General features: G+C 37.9%; 1 protein-coding gene across 1 annotated transcript in view; it reads right to left on the bottom strand.

Moving 5' to 3' along the window:
* The window catches only part of LOC131031100 (probable arabinosyltransferase ARAD1), a 32562-nt gene extending 17694 nt beyond the window's left edge, over positions 1-14868 (bottom strand). Inside the window, exon 1 of the mRNA XM_057962131.2 lies at positions 13985-14868. Within this exon, the coding sequence (XP_057818114.2) occupies positions 13985-14639 (655 nt within the window). The 5' untranslated portion in view covers positions 14640-14868. The remainder of the gene's footprint in view (positions 1-13984) is intronic.
* Positions 14869-16185: the final 1317 nt, after the last annotated feature.

Here is a 16185-nt window from a genome sequence, read left to right on the forward strand (position 1 = left end):
GATTACACTATTTCGAGACTACAAGCAATGAAAAATTTACCTAAGCAGACTTTGGTGAATGGAGGAGTGTTGAAGATGGATAGTCGCTTGATCTCCAGCAGTGGTATAACTTGCTCCGAATGAGGAGGATTATCTTTGAAGATATCAACAGTGGATGCGCCCAAGTGGACAAGGCAATAAAATTAATACATGATAAGATTGTCAAAGCGGCCGAAACCATACTTGAGAAGGAGATGAATGAAGGAATCCACATAGATGCCAATCAGCTGATCGAGAGAGTGAAGACCATATTCTTCGGAACAGCCGGATCACCGTTAGAGAAGCAATTGGAAGACATACACTCATCCATGGTACTTGCCAACAAGACCAAAGATTTTGGGCCAGGATGGGAGAATAATACAGATGCAAAAGCATATGGATTTCAAAGAATCGATGTTGTTCAATTAATCAAGGAGACAAAGCTCCTTTAAATAGAGTTACAAAGACGATGTTTCTAAAAGAAACAATTGTTAACTAGAGGCGAAATTAGAAACAACTTAAATGACCATTAATAACACAAAGAGAAAGATATTATTCTAATACCCTCCCTTAATGGTCATCATTCTAATTACCAAGAGAAATAATAGAGAAGGTTGCCCCCTTCTTCTCAGAACATGCTGCAACAGAAGACAAGAGCCTGCCACTAACTCTGCCACTTGAGATGAGTCTGCCACCAACCCTCCCAGAAATTGCAGAACTTCTAGAGATACCCAAAACAACACCGACCGTCCAACTTGATGTTGGAGAACTGTTCCTCCCTGTAACTAGAGACACACTAAGAACAGTTGTCACGATTTTGAGGAAAAAATTGGCAAACCCTCCAAACTATTGCAGATGAGCAAGATGCCCAAAAAATAGACTGCAAACAAGAGACTAGTACAGATGTTCGCACAACAACTCCAAGTGCGACTAAAAACAGACTGCAGCAAAGTACAATTTTTGAGGAAAAAATCATAAACCCTCATGATTTTTTTTTTACAGGGACAAAAAATATTTAAAAACCCACAGATAATTTTTAGGACAAAATTATTAAAACCCACAGATTTTTTTAAGGGAAAAAATATTGAAACCCATCAGAATTTTTTTTTAGGTAAAAAAGTATTAAAAACTGAAACAAACATCGATGCCCATAAGCCATCTTCACATTTTTCGAGGCACGAAAAACGAGGTACTGAGAAGATGCTAAGCGCACAAAACGTGATTGCCTTCCAACATCAAATTGGTCAATGATGCCATCTTGCACGTTTCCCAATGCACGGAAAACAAAAAAACTGAGAAGAGGCGTTGGCACAGAATTCAATAAATTCGAATCCCAATGCAGAAACAGAGGCAGATGCAGGTACAGACTTCAAAAAATGAAGTACGACGGGCACGAATTTCAAGAAAAAAATTCTGGCTGACCCAGAAAAATCCGAAGACAACCCAAAAATCCTTGCGAAAAACCCAAAACGAATCTGCTGTCGGAATCTAGATCCGCTGGCTCGAAAATTGAGGCACGAAAATCGAGGCACCCAGAAAATTCTGACGACGACCCAGTTGAGGTCTCGAAAAACCCACCACGAATCTGTAGTCGGAAATTTTTTTCGACCGAATCTGGAGAGTCAAAACCCTAGCCGAAAATGCAGATTTTCGTACAAAAATGGCAGAAAAAAATCTGCAGGCAGGAAAAAAATGCGTCGGGTGGTTGCGCGAAATGCAGGAGAGACGGGTCGAGGGAGAGGGCAGAAAATAGCGAGAAAACCCTAGTAGCAATTTCGAATAAACAAATAAATTTTTCAAAAAAACTATTAAAAATTCATGACAAATTTTTAATTGAAAAATTATTTCGAAAATAACCAAGGCTCTGATACCATAATACAGATGCAAAAGCATATGGATTTCAAAGAATCGATGTTGTTCAATTAATCAAGGAGACAAAGCTCCTTTAAATAGAGTTACAAAGACGATGTTTCTAAAAGAAACAATTGTTAACTAGAGGCGAAATTAGAAACAACTTAAATGACCATTAATAACACAAAGAGAAAGATATTATTCTAATAGAGAAAACCTTTGCCTCTACCTTAGACGAATAGAGCTTCATGGAAGAACAGTTGAAGAGTGTGCCTGCTGCCCCAATAACTGAAATTGAATTCAAAATCCGTTGAATTTGCAACAAAAGAAGAAAATAAGGGAAACAAACTTCTAGAAAATAGTTTGTTATGATCCCATGTAGCATCATTTTTTCTCATTGGAGGATTTTTCCTCGAAGTTTGTGCCAAATGGATGTCACATTCCCATTGGCTGATATTTAATAATTTGCAATAAGATTAGACTTTGATGTAAAAAAACCTAATTAGGGTTTGGGTGGCAAGATCTTGGCCCTTGATTCTGATTTAAGCTTTGCCATTCATTGTATTTGGGAGCACTATATAAATCCCACTCATTTCATTTGTAAAGAATCAATTTGAAGAGTTTTGAAGATTTGATGCTCAATGATACCAGAACTAGTTAAATCATTGAAGTGTTGGTGACTTATTGTGTTTTGCAGCATTTGCTTGTTTCTTCATCTTTTTATGAGAGAACTTAAAATTTAAAAGACAAAAAAAGATAGAATTGAATTTGCTTTAAATATTTAGATGAATGAAAGATGCATGTGCATGATTGATAGTGAAGCTCTCATTGTTCATACTACTAGTATTTCATCGATGGTGAAGTATCTTGCATAGTCGACTGAACTCATTTTAGCCAAGCTCAACTTCAATTATTACTCCTTCATTGATATGCTTCATCTTGATGGTATCTATGTTTGTAGTAGTGATTTGAAAATCTTAAAGCTATCCTTAGAAGATTGCACTAGCCTTGTGAAGATGTTCATGGCATGTCGAAGCAAAGCTTAGTTGAGCTCACTTGAAACTGTCCATTATATTGCATTCTTCGTGTTAGTTTAGCATCACTAAACCTTACTCCTTTTTTCACTTTTTTTTATCAAAGATCATTAGTAGTAGTAGGAAAGAGTGATATTGCGACATCATTCGTGAAACGGCATTCTTTGAACTTGAGAAGTTTCATCTTTAAGAAGAATTACGTAAGTCCCTTTGGAGGTACAGCAAACACATCACACCATTGAAGTTATCCAACATGTCAAAACTTCACATTGTAAACCTTGGAGTCGTCTCAAGTGATCCTTTTCATGTTCAGCATTTGAGAAGTCTTTGTTCAAGAGAGGATAGAGTATTCAATACTTTATTTTGTGTTCGATCGCGTATGAAAAACATGTCAACACTGCTCATCTCTAGTCGGCCCTCTTTTGAATATTTTTATTTTGATTTTAAATGCTACAAGAGTGGACACCACACTTGGGAAGGTTGGCCCATAGTATAAATCATGTTTTATTTAATTTTTGTCATATGAAAATGGATGTCAAGATGGAGAGAGGGTCAACTAACATAAGCAAATATAGATTTATTTATTTAATGCATTCTGACTTTTAATTTGGGCACCAATATTTGCAGATGTAATCGGCCCAGGTTTGGCTGTTATTTAAGGTTTATATTGCTTCTTAGGCGGGGGCATGACAGCCTAAGGGAGTGATCTTAGTGTTTAAATGTTGATTCCACGTCCTCTTGGATGTTGGTTGAGTCATCTTGGGTTGTGGAATGCTATGCTGCAATGTGTCACTCTCACTCCAACCCTTGCGTTCACAAGAGAACATGATTGTGGATTAGTGTCCAATTTCCATCAATGAGGAAACTCTATCTTTGTATGATCATCATAGTGACTCTATTACATAATATGGTTAATTCTATTAACATAATGTATTGTTTCTTTAATGGTCATCTAGTTATCTAGTTTGCTTAGGTAGTTTCTATTTCTGTTTTTAGTTCACGATTGTTTCTTTTAAAAACATCGTCTTTGTAAATCTATATAAGGAGACTTCATCTCCATTGTTTAATACAAAAACATCGAATATTTTAATAATATGGTACCAGAGCAGGTCTAATCCCCTCTCCCTCACGAGAGGGCTCAAGATTTTGGGAAAACCATTTTTCTAGAGTTTCAGTGCGATCTGTGTGGAAAAAAAAAAGAGGACGGGTTTATGTGTTCAAACCCATGAAGGGTTTTTACTTGTCTGTTGGGTGGTTCTTGGTGGCGGATCTATGTTTGGTTGCTACATGCGATTAATCCCCAAGGGGTTTTCTGAAGTCGCATTCAACTTCAGGCATTTTTTTGTGCTTTTCGCGCGTTTGTTTTTCGCACTCTACGTCTGAGGCCTTTTTTGTGCATTTCGGTGATATATTTCGCGATTTTTTGTTCCTATGTTCGCATTCTGGGCGGATTCTATGTCCATAGCACGATTTTTGGCGACATGACCTTCTTCGGCATCATTTTCTACGCCAATTGCGATTTTTTCTTGAGGTTGGATTTGTATTTCACGCCTCGATTTTTGTTCACGATTTCACTACCACATTCTCTACAACCTACACGATTTTTCGATCGCGTCATGGCAATTTTCTACATATTTTTTTCATATTTTTGAGCTCGTGATTTTCATGAGTTTGTTTCTACGACAGCCCGCAATTTTTTTTTCGACTAGGGTTGTGCGATTTTCAGCAGGTTTATGCTCTCCTGCAACTATTTTTGGCAACAGCTAGGGTTTGGTGGAGTTCCTGCCTTCTACGATGAAGCATATTGTTGGGTTTATAATTTTGCCCCTTAAAAAATTATTTGGTGGGGTTTTTTTATTAATTTTTGTTCTTTAAAAAATTATCGAGGGTTTTGTGCGATGTTTTGCCTTAAAAATCATTTTGTAAAAGGGTTTTACCGTTTTTCCTCAAAAACAAAGTTTTGTATTTTGATCCGTGTCTTGGATTTTGTGTCTTGGGTTTTGATCAATTTTTCTCCTCAAAAACCGTGTCTGGTCATTTGTAATTCGTGATATTCCAGTGGGATTCTAGGTTTTGCTTGATTTTATCCTCAAAAATCATGGGCACAGGTGTTCCTACCTTAGGGTTTTTACCGTTTTTTTTCGAAAAAACGATGCTTTGTAATCTTCAGTTTCTAGGTTTGGCGATTTTTTCCTCAAAAGTCGTGGCTTTTTGCAGTTTGTTTTGGGGTGTCGTGCTTATCTGCAAAAGTTTGTCTGAGGGTTTGCCGATTTTTCCTCAAAATCGTGGTTTCAGTTTCATCTTCATCTCAGTGTCTCTAGTTACAGGGAGTAATACCTTTGTTACCCAACATCAAGTTGGATGACTTGTGATGATTTTTTATTTGTGGAGATATCCAAAAGTTCTGCAGATTCTAGGAGGGTCAGTGGCAGTCTCTTGTCGCAGAGCGTTATGAGAAGAAGGGGGTAGCCTTCTCTGTTTTTCTCTCGGTTGGTAGACCGATGACCATTAAGGGAGGGTGTTAGCAAAATGTATTGTTTCTTTAATGGTCATCTAGTTGTCTAGTTTTCTTAGGCAGTTTCTATTTCTGTTTTTAGTTCACAATTGTTTCTTTTAGAGACATCATCTTTGTAAATCTATATAAGGAGACTTCGTCTCCATTGTTTAATACAACATCGAATATTTTAATAATAAATTCTTCTGCATGTGTTACCATACTTTGCGCATTGATGTTGCATACCTTGATTGTCTTTGTGTTCTGCCATGATATCTCGAGTGCATAGTAATGTAATGTCGCTTGTTGATGTTGCATTTACATCACAAAAAAATTGTCCAATTTCTGACAGCTAATGTCTTGGGCGAAGGATTGGAGCATTATAGTGTTGATTGGGCTTTGCATGGCACTTTAGTGCCATTGTGTAAGGAGATGCCACATTTTTTATGTTGTTATAAAAGATAGAAAAGGATGTAATTCCATTTCATGAAAAAGGAAATGGTGATAAGCCTCTTGCAGTGTACATTTGTCCTTAGCCTTAGGGTTAGGTTCCCGGTTTGTTATGGAGAGCCAACCACTAAAGCTTCAAGATGGGGTGCAATTAGCTTGGGGTCATATCTTGGATAGATGTTTGCAGTGTATTTTGCTTGTTAATAACCTATTGGAACACATTTTCCGTTGCGCCAAAAGATCGACCTTTTAACACTCGATACAAACATCCAAGATAAACGGATCCGCGAGAGGCGGTTAGTCCATGTCCTTAATTCGAAGGGGGATGCTAGTGATTAGTCCAACAATCCCCCCCTCAACATCACCCGAGGGGATTCGAACCCGTGACCCGGCTCCGATACCAATTATTGGAACACATTTGTCGTTGCTCCAAAAGATCAATCTATTAACACCCAATACAGACGTCAAAGGTAAACGGATCCATGGGAGGTAGTTAGTCCATGTCCTGAATCTGATGGGGGATGCTAGCAATTAATCCAACATAACCAACTACTCTAGGGTTTTTTTTAGTAGTTTCGAGAGACCAAGCACTAATGGAACATTGCCACCCCAAAATGCAATTAAAGGGGATTTTATCTCCAGAATGTTGTTCGACTATGACTTTTTCAATGCTTTCTACTAGATCGATTCTCTAGTATGAAGGTTCAACATATAAGTATGGAGGTAGGATAAGAAACTTGAGGGGTGTAGGCTCGACTTTATCTCATCTTCACAATAAGATGCAATAAATGGGAATGAGGACCTAAGGAGCAAGATAAGGGTCCCCTATTCTTATTGTGGAGATAATGGTAAGGTTTTAGGTGGTTTGCATGTCCATCACTTTTGAGGACATCTAAAAATTGGTAGTGATTAGACCATGTTGATTTTTTGTGGTCCTTCCGTATACAAATCAAGACGCCAACAAAAGATTTGCTATGGTGTGTGCTTCCCCTCTCTACCAAGAGTTAAAGGGGAAGGTCAATCAATGAAGATGAGGCTTGGGTAGAGGAGGTGGTCGACACAAGACATGCCTCACCAAGTGGCAAGGCGCAATAGGGTTTGGTGTAATGTTTCAAGATATCAGGTTTGATACTGCGTTTTGTACTGTTCTGTGTATATGGCAACTGTATTTTAGTTTTGATGTCTACATAAGTGTGTTGTCTGGGGTTTCAAGAGGTCTGCTGCTATGGCAGTTTTTAACAATCTAATGCATTATCTTTTATTAGCCGATGGCTACTTTTCAGAGTAGATTTTGATAGCTGTGAAGTGAAAAAGTATTTCTGTAATTGTTTTTATATCAAGGGTGGGAGTGCTATAGAACCCCCACAATTATATTTAAGAAAAAAAAAATTTAAAAAGAATTAATGAGCACATGAAAGAAATTGGAATCAGTACTTTTTTGTCTACTTTGCAATGTAAAATTTCCTAACCTCACAAAAGGCACAAGACTTAGTGCATGCTCACTCAAAAAATTATGTTTTCCTTCTCTGTCTCTATCTAGCCAAATTCGCTAGGGCAATGTTATGGTCCCAAATCTCTAGCATTCTTGTACTTGTAATGTAATTTATATGTTATAAATTATATAATAGGCCCTTTATATTATATAATAGGCCCTTTATATATGTTGAGCCTAGTGAAAAATAACTCACATTCAATAACATTGTAGACAAAGATCATTTATAAGGGCTATAATTATCTCATAACCTAAAGTTTTGCATCATGCCTTTTGTTTGTATTGTTCTGCTGAAGGAGCTATGGAGTTAGTCCTCAAAGATTAATTTAAGGATTATCCCTTCGTTACCCAGAAGTTCTTATCAAAGCATATCTGATCAACTATGGATCTGTCATATGCATTTCTTCTATTTTTGTTATATTTTCAGACTGTTACCAATAGATAGAAGAACTTGTCAATATTCTAATAGAAAGTTCATAATGTACTTGGAGTTAAGGTGGCTCACAAGATAACATGCACATAAGTTCCCATTTGAGGTGCTGCAAGAGAATGCAAAGGAAATGCCAGAAGTTTTTGGTCATAGGCTTATTGGCCATGGTCAAAGTAGCAGCTTCAGCTCTGCTCTCACTCTACAAACATCATATAAATCAAGAGATGGGGCAAATTAATATCCTAATTCAGATCACTAGTCCTGGTCTATTTGAATTTAATTTGATGCGCTTGTAGATTATATATTCTGTCTAACTCTATAACTTGGACTTTGAGCTTTTACAATAGTTTCTGGTGTTTGGGTTCTTAGACTGAAAATGTGACATGTAAAGAAACAAGTTATAAATATTTTTATTATCATTTTGTAAAGTTTCAAAGCTTGGCACCATGACTACAGCAATTTTTAATTAGTTATTTGTTAGTGTTCAGTTGTTCATGTACTTGCAAGTAATGGAAGTTTATGTAGCTTAGTTATCTTCATGTACTTATTCTTGCATATGTCTTAGTCCTTTAGAGAGTTTTGACATAAGGTTCTATTAGTTATTGATTCGTATGCCTATAACTGTCAAAACTCTGTTCCTTCTGAAAATATTATTCCACATTTCACATTCCTAATAACATGGGATGGCAGAACTTAACACGTCAAAATTGAACTCTTAGCAATATGTTATACATTGATGCAAAATAGCTTGTGATGGAGAAGACGTTAAGCTCCCTAACAAGGTCTCCACCATGATTCCCACAGTATATATTGCTGTGCGGGTCAATAATTACATGAAAAAGATCTGGATGGAGATGACAGACCAAAAGGAGCTTAAGCATAAAGTCTGCATATCAAGATCAAAAGAGTAGCATACAGTGGCAGGGCATGACATGCAACAGGAATCTGACTTTCAGAATCTATATTTAGGAATTATGTGCAACCTCTCATGCACATTTAAAAAATAAAAGGCTCTGGTGGCCTGGCCTAGTCTTGAGATAGAACAAGATCACTAAACAAGACAACTCTTGCAAACTTCTCCAGGTGTTGACTCATTTCGTGCAGTTATTTCCAAGGGCAATCTGACTATTTTGCATCATGTTGCCTTTTCAATGCCAGTTAAGTTAAACCTTAAGCTCTTGCTAAATAGCTTCAGCTTGTGATGAATGTAGTTTTGTGCGTAGCTATGGTTAGTACTCGTGCATTGAATGCAAAGCACCTTAGTGGAAACAGATTAGAATGGTTCTAGAACTAAACCATTTATTACTCAGGATGTAGGTTAATTAACAAAGTTCAATGATCAATTTAATTCCAAGCCTGGCCATCAAGTTGAAACCCAATGGTACAAAGTTCAAACTCTGTAAGATATATGGATACAAATGTCCTTTACAGCTTTCATAAGGGGGGCCAATCCTTCACTAACTGGTGTCTAGCTGTGTATGGCCTAAAAATAAACCTTTAACTAATAGATTACCTGTTAATAAGTAAAGGGTCTAAGTTTCTAACTTAACCTTACTAGCAATGCCCTATCATTTAAAACTAGCTTACCAGGTTCGCCCCTAGACACCCCTGGTACTGGTCCGGTCCAGTCCGGGTCCTTGGTTCGGGTCCGGACCGGCCTTGGTTCGACCAGGGTTCGAATTTCTCAGAGGGGGTTTGCCCTGGCTCGAACCCGGGCGGACCAAGATCAAACCTGGTCGAACCCGAGCGGACCAAGATCAAACCTGGTCAAACCCGGGCGGCTGGGCGGCCCAAAAAGCAATATATTATGCAAAATTTAATTTTTTTTTGGAATCCACCAGATAAAAAGTGAATTTTATACCCTAAAAGTGACTTCTAAAACATAATCTTGGCTCATTTCTCCTCATTTGTGTTGCAAACAAAAGTTTTTTGACAGCAGGTTGAAGAAAGGATGAACAAAGTTTGTCTTCCAAGATCAAATAGGAGGAGTTGAAGACTAATTTTTGAAGCTTCAACAAATGTTGCAACATCATTTCCATACATTTGCAAGCTCCCATTGGCTACAAGAGGTAGGTTTTTTGACATTTTTTCCAACTATTTTTGTTTCACAAATTGTCAAACATGAAACATTAATTGTTTTTCATTATTTTGTTTTTGTTTTTGAATATGTTTATGTTATTTCTTGCCATAGGAACTAGAATGGCATCTACCTCTTCCTCCATTGGCAATGAACAAACAATTACAAAACAAAGAAATGATCCAAATTCTCCCTTATGGAAGTATGTTGACATTAGAAAACCACTTCCAAGAGGTGGGGGATTCTGTTGGAGATGCCAAGGATGTGGTATTGAACGTAATAGTTCATATCATCGGGTGGTTGGCCATTTGTGTGGAATAAAAGGAAGAGGCATCAAAAAATGCCCTGGAAAAGATGGTAAACCTATACCAAATGAGACAGTGATGAAATATATTAGGGAGCATGAGGAGGTAGAAGAGAGAGAAGCCCGTAGATTGAATCAAACCACACCAAAGAAAACAAGGGGAATGCAAGCCCCATCTAATCCCAATGTTGTAGTAGAAGACCACCCCTTCTTTTCCATAAATGAACCTGAAAGTGAACCACCCTTGACACGCAAAAGAACAAAGGGGCCTTTAGAAACCGCATTTCAAAATGAGAGTAGAGACATTGCTGACCAAGATGTACTAAGATGCATTTATGAAAATGGGTTAGCTTTCAATGTTGTTCGCTCCCCATATTGGAAGCAAATGATGAAAAGTGTTAATGAAGCTCCAAGAGGGTATAAGGGCCCAGGTTATGAGAAGGTACGTGGAACATTATTGGAGAAAGAGGTGAAGAGGGTTGAAGATGCATTGAAACCCATAAGGGATTCATGGGCTGAGACAGGTGTAACAATTGTTTCAGATGAGTGGAAAGATGCTAAAAATCGTCCCTTGATCAATGTCATAGCGATGTCCCCTAAAGGGGAAATATTTTTGAAAGCTGTGGATTGTGAGGGCCAAGTAAAAGATGGCCAATTTATTGCAGAAATTCTCATCTCCGCCATTGATTCAGTGGGACCCCGCAATGTTGTCCAAGTCATAACGGACAATGCAAAAAATTGTAGAGCTGCTGGTTTGTTGGTTGAGGAACGCTATGATTACATCTTTTGGACAACGTGTGCGGTCCATTCACTCAATCTTATGCTACAAAGAATTGGGACTAAAATAAAATAGATCAGAGATGTGCATGCAGAGGTTGAGGACATCCAGATGTTCATCACAAACCACCACATGTCTCAAGGGATTTTTAGATCCTTTTCGAATTTGGAGCTATTGAAGGTAAGTGAAATAGTAATTTAATTTTACATTTTCTGATTTTTTTAATTTTCAATGTTCATAATGTCATTGTGCAAGTTATATTGTGTATTCTTCTTTAACGTTTGGCTTTATTTTTTAAACATTTTGGCACTAATTTGTGTTATAGGTTGCTGAGACCCGTTTTGCATCAAACACAATCATCTTAAAACAACTTGTGAAAGTTACAGTGGCACTATGCAATATGGTGATCAGCACCAATTGGATTGTATGGAAGCAGAGTAGCAGTGAGAGGGCAGCAATAATTGTTAATTTTAGCAACCAGATTAATAGTAAAGAGCAGAAAATCAGTATGCAAAGCAAAATAGACACATAACACACATATACCCTAGGAAAACCTCCCTCTTGGAGGAAAAACCCAGCAACAAGATTCAGATCAGATTATATTAATGTCAAAAGATAGCCAAGTACAAATTCGCCCACCTAGGGCATGAACAAACTGACTTATCTGAATCTCGAATTTTGATCAAAATTTGACTTGTCACAAATAGGGCAGACCTGGTGCAGATCAAAAGCACAACAATCTGATGATAATCGCCACCCTTGACTGGATTCGCTCAGCTAGAGAGATGCGCTATGGCTCAGAATAAATTCGCTGATCTCCAAGGTAAGTTCGCTGATCTCAGAGCATGATTGCAGGCCTTCAATGTATATTCGTTGAGTCTTAGGAGAAATTCGTTGAGTCTTGAATGTATTCGCTTGCAGATCAGATCACTGGATTGAATGAATACATGAATGGTGTATTGGATTGCTTAGATCGCCTTGCTTATATAGGAGATACATGTGACTTATTTCCCTTGGTCGGCTACAATGAATTTGGCGCCAAAATACAAAAAATGTTTTATAAGTTACAAGTTACATTTGCTTTGAGTCTTGCCCTATAACACGTTACACATAGCTCATACGCCCAAATAGGGCTAGTCTCATATGATTACAACTAGGCCTAGCTTATATGCCGAATTTCTAAGGCCAATGGCCAATTAGAAATTCAAAGGCTAGGTCAGCCCAATCAAGGGATGCGACCTAGCTATATTTCAACAAAAATTAGGGAGAGAATATTGAATGAGAAATGGTGGGATCTTGTTACATATCTCCTAAGTATCACTAAGCCCATTATGAGCATGATTCGCTATACCGACATGGATAGGCCTTGCATTGATGAGATTTATGATGGCATTGACTCAATGCTTGAAAAAATAAAGTTCACTATAAATGCAAAAGAGAATGACCCCGAGAAGAAATTCTTCAAAGAAGTGGAAGCAATTATTGTAGAAAGGTGGAATAAGATGACCATTCCTTTGCATCTTCTTGCCTATGCCTTGACACCAAAGTACTATAGCAATCAGTTTCTAACTTTCTTGATAAACCAGGAAGGATTCCACCATGGAGAGATCTAGAAGCATCTGATGGGTACAAGGCAGCATTTCTTAGACTATATCCTGATGATGATTTGCGAGATATTGTTACAAATGAGTTCATAGAATTTGCAAATGGGAATGGTCTAAGTGTTGATGCACTTCGTCATAGATCCGAGAAGGATGCTCATAGCTGGTGGTACTTCCAACACCTACAACCCCTCGCTGTAAAAGTTTTATCACAAGTAAGTTTAATTAATTAAAATTTATCACAAGTTTATTTATAGTTTACTTTGTCTTCATAGGTTGCTAGTAATTTTTAATTTTAATTTTATTAATGTATAACTTTAATTGTTTACTTTGTCTTCATAGGTTGCTAGTTCATTTGCTTCAAAAAGAAATTGAAGCACATACTCTTTCATCCACTCAGTAAAGCACAATAGGCTACTATCAAAAAGAGCGGAGAATTCAGTATATGTGCATTCCAACCTACGTCTTCTTTCACACAAACAACATGACTACACACAAGGGGAAACGAAGATGTGGGATATAGAGCTAGAGCATATTGATTTGGATGCTCCCGCTTCTCAGCTTCTTGCATTGACACTTGATGACTCGGATGCCGAGCCAACTTATAGTGCAAGTGCAAGTGGCATTGGCTCATCTAATGTCAATGTCAATTATGAAGAGTATGAGGAGGAGGAGGAGGATGAATTAGATGATCCATTTGATGATTAAACTTTATATTGTTGAAAATTGAAACAATGATACTTGAATATTTTGTCATTTTGTTATTAAACTTGATGTATATGATGCTATTATGGTATGATCATGATGCTATGATTACAAGTTTATGTTTGTTTTGTTGTTTATATGATGCTATGTGACATGCTAATCTTAATTCATGCTTATAGGCTGCACAAATATTAAAATATATATATTAAAAAAATTTACATGTTTTTGTACTAAGGAACCCAAACGAACCCAAACCCCTTTTCAAAATTTTGCCGTACCGACGTACCAGTTCTTTGAACCCGAACCGGTGCCCAAACCCAAACTGGCAAGCTAGATTTAAAAGGATGCTCAATGACAAAATCTTTGGAATGCATATTGTGACCCAAGCATGTTCATGTGACAAAATCTTTCCAATACAAATTGTCACCCAAGACGTAAACGTAAGGTTTTGAAATTTGGGTGAAATACAAATTGAGTAAGCTGAAAAAGATTTTGCATAGACTAGGTAAGATTAAAAAATTAAAAGCTAAAGGATCTATAAACATATTAAAAGTCGTCAAGATTCTAAGAAACAAAGGAGAAGCTTGTGCTTATAGCATTTTATGGTTTTTGATTGTGTTTTGGTGAGTCGGGCATTAAACCCGACTATGTTTAATTGTAAACCCTGATATAATTGATCTCTTCATTTTTTCATTACTATATTTCTAGGAAGTGTTTCCAAACAAAAAAGAAGATTGTAAAGATGCGTACCAGTGAGAACAAACACATGATCCCGGCCATGGGATGCTTTCCAGGCAGGCGAGGACTTGATGAGATCCAAAACTTTTCGCTGTCTTAAATAATCTGCATTTTGTTGGGTCTTATGTCGAAACTTGGCCTTACCCCTGTCCAGCTGCATCTCCGCACTGAGTGTAGCAAAGAATGGAACAAAGATGACATCCGCGTCCTCAGGCCTCCCCACCCGTTGCGCCAACCCATTGGAAGGGCTCAACAAGTCTGCCAGAAGCCAATATTCTGCGCTATATTGTTTTATCAAAGGGTTGCTTGGGTATGGCGGGTATTCCATCTTTGCATACCTATTTCTTGGCTCATCTTCGTGATCAGCATTCCTCGAATCCTGTTTCGACCAGTAATCCTCCAGCAGCCCGTAGTTCATTTCTCTCTCCAGATCTGAGATGTATACTCTCAGCCTCTTGGGGAAGCCCTCCACTGGCCCACATTGTAATTTTAATTGTGACTCTGGGACAACATACAAAGATGATGAGGAGAGATATACAACGTAGGCAACAAAAGCGAGGGTCCCTATTGAACACGGGACAAAGAGGAAGGGAACCCTCGGTGCCATTTGGTTTGCCCCCTGAATACTCTCATCCAGCAATCTTATCTTTGAGTCACAAATGGTCATTTATCTTTGAGTCACCATTGGTCATTTATCTTTGAGTCACCAACGATCCTTTAAAACACTCTCGGATTCTACTTCAAGGTCTGCTCAGAGCTTCGAACAAATTAGTCTGACGTCTTAAACACCCAATGACTTCTGCAGATAGGCGTTGTTACGATCTGGGCGCTCTACGGCAGTATTGCACGTCAACTGAGAAAAAGAAACTAATGTGATGATGATAATTGGTTGCCCTGAGCTTTTTTCCCCTTTTAAAATGAAACTTTTGTGTGTATTTGGGTTTTTTTTAGTATCATTGGAAAGATTGGGAGTTAATTTGTTATTTAAACTTTTTTTTACATTAACTTGTTCAAAATAATTTTAACAATAGAAAACCAGCATTGAATATGTTCAAAATGTTTGTTATCTATGATTCGGAGAACTATACTAATTATGAGGATAAACCTTCATATGAGGAGGAATGCTCTCATATAGGGAGTAGGAAAAAAGTTGCCTCCCTTAAGAAGCCCAGGAGAAGCCCAGGAGAAGTCCACCTCATTCCCGATCTAAAGGCTTTGAAACTGAAGGGGATGAGTTTGAGTATGCTTTCCTAATGAGGTCTACCTCACCAGAGGACTAATAAGGGAAAGTGGGTAAAGTTAGGTATAGTGTTGTTAGGGAGCCCTCCAAGCCTGTTACTAGAGTGAAGGTTGGTCATCAGAAAAAAGAAAGAGTTGTCATTGAAGAGGCCAGTGGTGAATATATGTGCCTAGGAGTGAGGAAGTGGAAGCTAAGCATGAGATTGGTGGCCTGGTGAATGAGGATGATTTTCAAGATGGTGATGTGAGGGGTGATTCGCAGAATTTATAAGCCAATGTTGATGAGATTGTGACGAATCTTCTCATGAAAGTCATTGATGGTCAAGCCAATTTGGCCAAATTGGTTTATCTCTACCATTAATGATATTAGATGCAATCTTTTTGTCCTCTCTGACAAGGTTGAAGATCTTTGGAAGTGCAGTTGAAGGGGTTTTGAGAACAATGAAGGAAAGAATATGATGGCATAGATGGATACTGTGGTTGCTGACATTAAGCACATGGAGACTAACTTGGAGGACAGACTCAACAAGCTTGAGGCCTTTGTCAACAATTTAGACAATAAACTCAAAACCGTGGTGACTGTTAGTAAGGAAGCTCTCCAAAGAAATGGCAAGGGTCTTCAATTGCTAAATGAGAAAGCCCAGAGTTTGGGGATGGGGAAGAATAAGAAGACTTATATGATTGCAAAAGAGGTGTCAAGAAGAAGAAGAAGGTTAAAGGTGTTGACAGTGATGCTGATACTACCGATGGGTATCTAAAGACCAAGGGAATTATGGATGATTCAGGTAAACAGGAGGTTGCTTGTCTTAAGGGACCCTGCACAAGGACCCAAAGCCAACTCAAAGGTGGGGATCATGTCAAGTGCTCAACGATATGATGGTCATGCATGACCAAATTATCCACAAGGGAAAAGGTGCAATCAGGATTCTCAAGGAACTACAATATGTTTAGGAGGGTTTATCCTTGTTTTGTTA

This window comes from Cryptomeria japonica, chromosome 4 (genome assembly GCF_030272615.1).
Source record: "Cryptomeria japonica chromosome 4, Sugi_1.0, whole genome shotgun sequence".
Lineage (NCBI taxonomy): Eukaryota > Viridiplantae > Streptophyta > Pinopsida > Cupressales > Cupressaceae > Cryptomeria > Cryptomeria japonica.